The following is a 10,607-nucleotide window of genomic DNA, read 5'->3' on the forward strand; positions in this document are numbered from 1 at the left end:
ACACACACACACACACCATATACAAAGAGCTCAGCAGGTCTTTCACCATGAGTTGTCTTTCCTGAGTGACTTTACCTTGATCTACTAGTTTGATTAAATGATATGTTGGAGATTGAGATGTGAGTGAATTGTGCTCATCCACTGGTTGCCATGGTCAGAGTCATTACAGCTGACAGACTGTATTAAAACTAAAGAGTGAGCAGTCCTTGAGGTGAAGTGAAGCCTGTTACCAGGCTATAACAACAATGAACTGAAAGCATTAATGGTACATATTGCCACATTAAGGCACAAACTGTAATTGGATACTTGAGTACAATACTGGAGTGGTTTAATGGTTTCATTTCTAAGAGCGATCGTAAAAAGCTTGATTTATAGTTTTTATAAAGCATACATGGAATATGCGGCAACACTGCAGCAGAGACACACGTCCATTCGTGCATGCGCAGGTGAATCATGTCTCCTGCACATCACCGATCCCACTTTAACCCCAGGATATGCCTACAAATGAATTGTGCCATCACCTTTGTGTGTGTTCAGAATATTGATCATTTGGAGAGATTGGACTTTATTCAGTGTGAGAGTGCTGAGTTTGCTTTTCCAACACATCACCGGCATATTTCTCAGTGGTGGAAGAGGTATTCAGTTCCTTTACTGATGTAAAAGTACCAATGCTGCAGTGTGTTCCATTACAAGCAAAAATCCCGAATTTAAACTATTACTAAAGTGAATGTACAGAAGTATTATCAGTAAAATGTACTTAAAGTATTAAAAGTAAAAACTGTACTGTACTCTGACTGTACTGCTGCATCTATCCAAGCTGTATTTTACTGTTAGAGCTGCTCTAGTTTTAACTACTTTATATATAGTTAAGACGTTTTGTGCAGTGGTTCTGAATGTTGGGGTCGGGCCCTCTCTAAAAGGTCACAAGATAAATCTGAGAGGTTGTGAGATGATTAATGGGAGAGAAAAGAAGAAACTAATTTCTGCCACACAAATCTGTGGTCATTTGTTGGACCTTTCTCTAATCTTTGCTGTTTTTTTGTGAAACATTAGAGAGTTTTACCCTTTTGGGCCTCGAGCATTTGTAGTAAACCATGAATAAAACCATGAAATGTCTCTTTGGTGGAACTGCTAACAACTCATAGACAAATTAAACATGACTAAAAGCCTCAACTAGACACTTTTCTTTTTCTTTTTTTATAAATCACAGTCTTTGACAATGCATGGAGTGCATGGATAAGTGTATCATATGTTTTTTTATTGTGTAATCTTCATGTGAAAGGTAACTAGTAAGTACAGCTGTCAAATTAATACAGTGGGGTGAAAAGTACAGTATTTCCCTTTGAAATGTAGTGGATTTAAAGGATAAAGAAAAGCACAAGTACCTCACTAACTAACTAACTATTTACCACAATACTTACAGACCCCTCTGTCTTTTGTATTTTGTTCACAGCTATACCCTCCGTGTGGTGGGCAATGGGATCAAGGCTCAGAGTACCAACCCCGAAGTCAAAGTGAAGGGAGCCGACCCTGTAATAAATCAGATCATTGACAAACTGAAACACATCAATCAGGTGAGCCTCTCTTGTTGTTTCTACGTTTTCATTGTATTTTTTGCAAGTCTCACTCTACTTGAAGTCTATATTTGTCAAACATATAGTAACTGTCTCCTTAGGCTGATTCTGCTAATTCTCTGTGCTTCGTTGTTTTTGTGGAACATTCTCAAAGTTTTTCTCGTTAGCTTTTGGCTTGTTCTTCAAGGTGCGCATAAATGGCTTGAAATGTTTCCTCACAAAGCTGAAGCCCCTTATGTCTTTGCCTTTGAATAATTCTCGACAAAATAATTCACTTATGTCATCTTTCCTATTACCAGTAAGTACTGGCTAATAGAAAACTAGGCTCACATGCAAAATCATCTCCAGGCAATGAAAAAAAAAATCAATCATTACACATTTAGAAACCCATTTGATCTGGTTTGCGTGTGTTCATATTTACAAAATTCTTTTTCTCCTCTTTGTCAAAATCAATGTAGCTTTTTTTTTTATTATCACCCAGCCTGCTTTTATGCAAGTTTGTGCTGCTGTGGCTCCTTTCAGTGCTGTTTATCTCTCAGGATGATGAGATTAGGGCAGTTTACGGGAGCACTTTCTCTTTTGCAGCTTCAATAACAGCTGGTCTAGCAGCCTCTGGGTTGTTGCACTGCAGCAGCAGCTCCACGTGTCTGTTGCTTTGGTTTCCCAAGTGGCAGGCTGAAGGCCGGGTCATCTCTCTTGACCTCGTGCTGGCACCCCCTCCCTGACTAATTCACACCATCTGTGGGATGTCAGAACACATAAATCTATATCATAACCATTTGAGAGATCCTGATCTGCCTTGTTGACATTCACTGTGTCTTTCTCTCTCTCTGTGTTTTTGCCACTTGCATCTTAAATGCTCCTCTTTATGTGCCCTTGTGGTTCTATGAATTTTTACCTACAGGAGAAAGTATCATAAGCTTGAACACTCAGAAATTGTGTATCTGCTTCATCATGCTACACATAATTTACTGTAACTGCTATGAAACAGATCATTATCATCAGCTCAGCTTGGATTATGCAATTCTTTGTAATCTGCTGAGAGCAAGTACTCCAGTGAATGTAACTTTAAACCTTCTGTTTTTTCAGTCCAATATCAATTACACATACTCACCTCTTTTTGTCCACATTTTCTGTTCCTTGTTCTGCTAACTGTTCATTGTCATTAGCATCATTAGTTTGCCACCTGTTCCTCTCGTCCGTGCATACTCAGCCTTTTTTACTCCTGATTTAATAACTGATCAATCATCAGTGACTCGCTCTTTGATACCAAGTAGTAAATGTATGCCTCCATAAATTAGGGACTTTAAGGTTTAACTTAAGTATTATCATCAGCTGCAAGACATCTATATCTAACAGCATTTGTATGAGTGCCTGTAATCTGCAATAACTGATTTTTTGTGGTGTGATGTGGTGAATTAGCCTACCGTATCCTATTTACACATCCAGCAGTTATGGAGCAACATCATCATTCATTTGGAATCGTGTTTCTGTCCATTTTGGTGAATATAAGTCTTATATTCACTCTTTTTTCCACAAACTCCTGAGGGAAATATCTTTCTATCTTTTTATTTGCTAAATGCTCCACTGTGTTGTCTACTGTAAACAACTGCCTGTTCTCTCTGGAAATAAGGTTGATTAGAGTGAATGAGTGAACCGAAACGGTCAAGTTGCAGCCGGAAAACAAAAACAACAATGAGCTGATGCTAAAATGCTCCATAGAGGCTCAAAGGAATGGTCGAGTTGAGTTGGATTTTGTAATGGACCTGTATTGGTATAGCGTTTAGTTCGACCACTCAGCCTTGTTACACTACGTGCACATTACCTTTCACACACTTCACACTAGCGTGGCAAAGTCATGAAAGTATCGAAGCATCGACAGAAACTACTATTTATAACATTACACACGATGCTAGCATCAGGAGACATTTGGGTTCAGATTGCACAAGGATACTCGACCACGTGCCAGGAGGAGCCGGGGATCGAAACCAACAACCTTCCGATTGGGGGACGACCCGCTCTACCTCTGAGCCACAGCCGTTGTTTGTCTGCGGGTTCATCACAAATAATGAGCACTTTCACATAGACACATTGGCATTTGATCCATGTAAAACTGATGTTATTTTAAATAAAATACAAACAGTACTGATGATGAAGACAGGACTGTAAATGAATAAACACGGCAGGTAAACAACAGTTGATCAACAGTAACCAGTTGCATTTACATGTTGGAAAAGTTAGTATTTTCTTTCTTTCTGTCCAATTTTTGTTTCTTTCTTGATTTTCATCTTCTTTTGCCCTTCTTAAAGTTCCATTTATATCTAAAGCATTTATATCCTTACACGTGCTTTGCTTTGTTTTACAACGAGGCATTGTGTGAACTCGTGCTGTCAGAAACAGTTATGAAAAGTGACAGGCACAAAGATATCGGCTTACTCACCCATCTGGGAGGCAGGTCTGTAGTGTGTGAAGACACCAACTGAGTCTGATATTTAACCAAGAAATGATGAGAAAAACAAAACACTCACAGTGTGACACTTGATTTTCAGATTCACAGCTTGTACAAAAAGCGACGTATTGCAGTAGTAACGGTATAACTAAGTGGTGACTTTTTCAGAAGTTCCTGGAACAATTCAAAGACAATGACAGAACAGATGCACAATTTGTCAAAACAAATTCAGGACTATGGTTTCATGTCTTCCATGAAAACATGGAAATAAAATAGAGGTAGTTTATTAATACATGAATAAAAATGAGTGTTTGCTATGAATGTAATAAAAATCATCCACAAACCCCTAACCAGACTGAGTCACTGGCTGCCAATTTCCCTGAAAAATCATCAGACTGTAAATTCACTGAAATGTGTTTACAGAATTTAGTTTTACTTTAACAAAGGCAGCATGAAAGGAAAAGACAATGCAATTTCAATAGACTTACAACCAAAGCTCATTCACAACATGTGGTTTCCCCTCCCCATTATATTTGTGTTGTGATGATGTTTACTATCATGATCCCACCTCAACTGTACTTTGTGTTTAGTGCTAATTAGTAAATAGCTTGCTAGCACTCTAAACTAATATGGCGAACACATTATGGTAGACATTATACCTGCTGCTTGAGACATTATAGCATGTTAGCATTATTAATGTGAGCATGTAAGCATGCTGGTGTTAGCATTTAGCCTCATGGAGCTGCCAGTGCAGCTGTAGACTCTTGGACCTGGAGTGGTGGTGAAATTGAATTAATAATGAAATCAGTTGATACCCTAACAGATTGAGCTATCTTGTAAAATACTCTAATTGGGGTCCCAACAATTATCAGGTAATGAAACACAAATGCAGCATAAATATGATAACATTGATAGCATCAAAAGTTTGCAAGACAGCTGTATAAAATCACTGACATTTCTGACCAGTATGATGTTCATTAGAGCCTAACAACACAAATAGATCTTCCTATTTCACATTTGACTCTGTTCAGGAAAGATATTATGAACCACTGTAATAAATTTTAAAAATCCCCCACGTAAATAATATCAAACTAAATATAGTGCTAATTAGTCCCACAGAATATAAATAGTATCCAAATAATATCTCTGTGGTATGTTTCTGTCATGACACACTCTAAAAATCGCAACACGGGTCAATTTTTGTGTATGTGCTTGATAATGCAAATTTAGCTGTTGAAAAAATAGCCTTTCAATAAGTTCTCATGAAAATATGAGTAATTATCGTGAATAACAACAATCACTAAAAACTGTAATTGTCTTAAAAGTCTTCAAATCTTCTCTAACATCACTTGAAACACTCACTGAGAAATTAGTGTTTGTAACTTTGTTTCCTCACTTCACTTTGCTCTTTGAGACACCAAATCCATGTTTAATGATTTAAGACAAATTTCGGAGAGACTGGTAACCAGATCACAGTTGCAGTTCGGCCTCAAGATGTTCCTTGCTTGTTGAGTCTGTCCAGAAGTGATTGGATGAAGTGTGATGGCTTCCTTCAATAGCGTTCAGAAAACTCTTGTGAAAAGGAGAGCTCCCACAAGTTAGATTTTGTGGTTAAAATATACTTGTGTTGAAACTCAACATTTGCCCTTCTGCCCAAGTGTTGTTTACCAAATCCTCACGGTCTGTGCCAGCGATGCCTCCAGCACAAGCAGATGAAATAAAATAAAAATACTGTGCCTGTTCAGTCGGGTAAATACTGAATCACCTCTGTATTTCTGTGTAGTCATGATGGTAACCATCCAGATCTTGTGTTTAATGAGTTGTTCTTTGCTGTAAACAATTCCAAGGTTTTGTTTGGCTTTTATGGAAATTCAGGATGCAAATAACCAAAAATTAATTGCAGCAACATCTCAAGTACACTCAAGCCAAATTACACTCCATCACTGGGTCAAACTGAAGGGGAAGTGCTTTGTTGTGCTACTTTTACTCCTAATATCAGTTAAATAATGCACTGATTTACAAAATCCTTTATCACGGTGTATGTTTTCTCCCAATTGCTCCTGCAAATTAGAAACAGTATTTGAAAGCATTATAGAATTTGTTCAAATATCACTGAGCTTTACAAAAATGATTTTGAAAAGTGGTTTCTATTTTTATTCAGCTCTCACCAGAGAATAACAGTTAGTTCAAATGCTAACATGGTTGCGCAAATAATGACTTTCGTTTTTCAGTCTAAAAGGCAGAATTTGTGTGATGTTATTATTGTGCTGTAAAAAGTCTTATTTTGAATTCCCACCAGGTGACAAGATGTTAGCGGCACCTAAGCGATACTGAGGCGTCCCGCGATTACCCCACCCTGAAACTGACCAGTGTGGGGGCTTTACTGTCCCCTAAACCTGCTGTGTCAGTCCATCTACCAAAGCACTAAATGCCCATACTGCATCTGGAAAGCTCATAAGGGGGTACTTGATTGGTCATTATAGACATGGTAATAAGTTCACAACATATACTCAGAATCATAAACAGATTGTTTTGATTTTAATAGCTGACTATGTTCATAACTTCACTCAGCATGCCGGAGATAAAAAAATATACTAAGGCAGCAGACTGACTTGAGCCCTCCATCTAAAAAACACAGCCCTCTCATTAACTATCTAAGTGGACTTTCATTGTCTCACTTAAGAGTATTTAAATTTTTTTTAATGCAGCTTGGAGCCTGTGTGGATAAATGAGACTGTATCTGTTCTGTATGTGTATTTCTATTTTTCTAAACCGGGGTCTCCAACCTTTGCTAACAAAAGAGCAATTTTTGGCTCAAGAAATAAAAAATAAAAATCTGTCTGGACACACAAAACAGATTTGAGCCTTATCAAGCATACTTGTAAGCAAGCAGCGTTGGTGGTAAAACTACAAAATCAGCGCACTCACTATTAATTCTCTGTTTTCCTCCGAGACTTTTCATGTTTTTTATTTTTTTTAATAACTAGCCTAGCTAGGGAGACTCAAGACTAGTATCCACTGCTATTAAGGGTTCGGCAAGATTCCAGGTCAGGACGTAACTTATAATGCACATTTTATTTTTATTCATATTTATAATGGCCACACATTACAACTGGAGAATGTAAAAAACATTTCAGGCCGATGATGATAAATTCAAATGTTAAAAAATAACAGTTATTCATTCACGGGGAGGCACTGGAGAGAGGCTAAAGAGCTGCAGGTTGTCTACCCCTGACCTAAAGAATTAAAAAAAAAAATGTATTAGCTGTGTTTTAGAAGGCAATGACAGGCGTCCAATTTTTTCCTTTTAATATGAAAGCTTTTTATATGGACTTTTTTTTTGTATAGACTTTTTTCAATAAAAACATTTAATCAGGCAGGCTGCCTTATACAAAGAACCCCTGCTGTCATAAGTATCATACTCATGCTGTTGAATTCAGGCTTTCCGGGGAATGTCTTAAAGAGACTTAATTAATCAACATGGCACATGAAATGTTTCCTGTTGAGTGTATTGCATTGTTCTGAGTCAGAAAAAGTATAGAAATTACTTGTGCTTTCATACTAGAAGTCAACATAGAGGAAGGTGAAATCGTACAGGTGATGTTGTGTTGCAGACCTTTACACTATACATCTGGTACTATTAATTTAACAGCTTGTGTGTTCACAGTCCTTGAGTCTAGTTTGCATTATCATCTCATTGGGACTTGATTTGCAAATGGGTCTGATTTGCAAATAGTTCTGATTGGCATCTCATTAGCTGGTGAAGTGTGACACAAGTGTCAGCCTGTGTGTATGACCTGAATTGTCAACATCAGTTTTCAACCCTCACATTTTATTCCTCTGCCGTCTTAAAGATGTTGATCACACATGTTGAGGCTCATGGCAAGTTGAACAGAATACACGAAAGGGAGTCCCAGGAAGTGGTAATCATGTAATGCACTTACAATGTGGCTAGATGAATTCAGGATGCGAGGAGAGGAAGTATAAAGGGTGTGTGTGTGGGGTGGTCGGGGTTAATGGCAGCTCAGTTTATGATGAGCAAAAAACATCAATTACATATATCAGTGCACATACTCATTCAACTGCACACATGAGTGACTGTGTGCCCATCTGGGTTTACACTGCACAGTATATTACTTCTATAAATCACTATAGTATTAGTGCACCTCATTAATATGATGAGATTTACCTTAAAGTACATGTGCATATGTGCATGAATGGCAGGCTGCCTCTTTGAATGACTGGAGAGAAAGAGGGAAGTGTACGCTAAAATATGGATGAAGGCAAAAGGTGATTTTGTATTACCTTTTAAAGTCGTCACTGTTGGGCATTTTTATGAGGATAAGAATGATGTGTCCATGCAAATGTTGATTTTCATGTTTTTAATCTACATATCAGAAATCTTCTTTACTGTTTCCATTCATTCTCCCCTGACCTTGACTAACTAAGTGTGGAAAGCGCTTCCAGTTTCCCTAGAATGGAAATGTATCATTACTATTCTGAGACTGCAGGAAAACACAAAACAGCAATGCAGCTATTGACAAATTCATCATGCAATCTGAGTGTACAAACTCTAGATTTCATCATCTTGCTCATCAGCAGCTCTTTCCTATGAATTATTTGTTGGCTCCTCTCCTCCTTGCATGTCCTCTCCTCTTGATGTGGTAAAACCCATCAAGAATCTATAAGTAGGCCCTGTCCCTGTGTCTCTCAATCAAAATCAGGAGCAAGCAGCTCCTCACCCAGTCTGCGGGCTGAATTATTTACCAGTCATTGATGTGGTGGTTGACCAGCAGTTTTGCTTGTGAATTATTCATGCACCCTCTCCTCTTAGTCCAAAGGATTAACACTGAGAATATATTCACATTTTATTTGTTGTGCTCCGAAATGTGCATACCACATCATAACATTTTATAGAAGTCCAGTTAGGGTGCAAAGATAATCTCGGTTATAACCATTGTCTCTAGATACTGTATATTTAACACGCATACAGTGTGTATAACTTACAAATTCAGTTTGTTCAATGAATTCCTGTTGGCATTCAGCAAGGAATTTGTAAAGCCAGATATGTCAGGACTGTTCAAGCAAGTCTTAATTGGAGACAAACCTAGCATAATAATTAGTTTTTTTTATACTGTCATTCATTATACCCATGAGGTAAGTGTGGTAAATGAAAACATTTTAAGACAAATCCAGCTAAACTGCATACCTGTAGATAACACCTTTATCATTGATTGCCTGTGCTTATCCATGATTAAAATCCAACATAATCCTCTTTGTGATATTGGTCATAAGTTGCATTTATCAAGTTGGTTAAAAATGCTCACATTGAACGTATCCACAATGTTCACTGTTAACATATTTCTGTCTTTTTAAATGTTTTCTTTTACCTACCACATATGTAGGTAAAGTTTAAGTATGGCTAAGATATAGTTGAGTTTACATATTTGAAAACAGTGGCATTACACTGCATCTCTCAATACTTTCTGACTTCCTCAACCTGTTTGTAACTCATGCCCACTGGTTCACACCAAAGACATTATCGGATCCATTATTGGATCTATTATGCAAATTATTTTCAATAATCTGCATTGTTATCGCTTCCAAATCGGTTTACTTAGTATCTGTATCTGTATCTGTATCAGCTCTGAAAAAAACATATTGTGCAATCCCTACTTTACACACTAGGAAAATCACTTCATTGTTGGTTTTGCTCTTTTGGGATTTGCGTGCAATGAGACAAATATAGAATATCCCCAGCACTATACGTGAATGTTTTTGTTTTTTTGAGCCATGGGACAGAGGGTTAATTTGAATGATAGTATTACTCTAAAATTCACATTATATTCTAATTCCTACTCTGGCCTCTCACTGACTGACCTCCTGCCTCTTCGCTGCTGCTGCACTTGGTCTGGATAAACAGCCTGTCAGTGCAGCTGCCGCAGTGAGGGAGATGGAAAATGACAGTATGTGTCTTGGGAGCTGACTCACATCCTGACACTTTTCTCCTCTGACTGGCAAATATGATCATTGTAAGATCTCTTCTCCACCCTTTATATAGAAGAATGTGCTCAAAGAGAATACTAATGAGCTTAAAAATCCACACCGCTTGATTCCTCTTGGATCTCTAAAGGTGTGATTCACTTTGCCACATGACACCCTGCACCTCTTTAAGAAATCTACCCCATACATAATCTGATCTGTACATTTTAATTGACTATAAATCTATGCTATTACTTGTCATTTATAGGCAATCTAAAACTTCTGAATTCTTTGCAGTTTTTTGGGACCGTACTTCGTCTTTGGTGGGAAATGTCGACTGTGTAGGCAGGATAAATGTAGTGATAATGGCCGTACATTTACAAGACAACATGGCCATCACCTTGTTCCATTAGCGTATACGCAGCCGAAGTATATACCATAATGGCTTGAGGTCATAAATTGGAGTTGACAGCTGAGTGAAAATTTCAAGCATTAGACAGAAGTAAAATGAGATTTTCTATCTGTTTTCTCCGCTGTATTATGTTGTATTGTATTATAAACTAATACATTTATGGACAGAAAGACATGATGTAGAGTTTAAG

General features: G+C 37.7%; 1 protein-coding gene across 1 annotated transcript in view; it reads left to right on the forward strand.

The window, feature by feature from the left end:
• Window positions 1–10,607, forward strand: part of gpc5a (glypican 5a) — a 108,536-nt gene that overhangs the window by 51,195 nt on the left and 46,734 nt on the right. The window contains exon 7 of the mRNA XM_035682008.1: window positions 1,454–1,574. Within this exon, the coding sequence (XP_035537901.1) occupies window positions 1,454–1,574 (121 nt within the window). The remainder of the gene's footprint in view (window positions 1–1,453; window positions 1,575–10,607) is intronic.

Source organism: Morone saxatilis, unplaced genomic scaffold, assembly GCF_004916995.1.
Source record: "Morone saxatilis isolate NCDOM2014 unplaced genomic scaffold, NCSU_SB_2.0 Contig11, whole genome shotgun sequence".
NCBI lineage: Eukaryota > Metazoa > Chordata > Actinopteri > Moronidae > Morone > Morone saxatilis.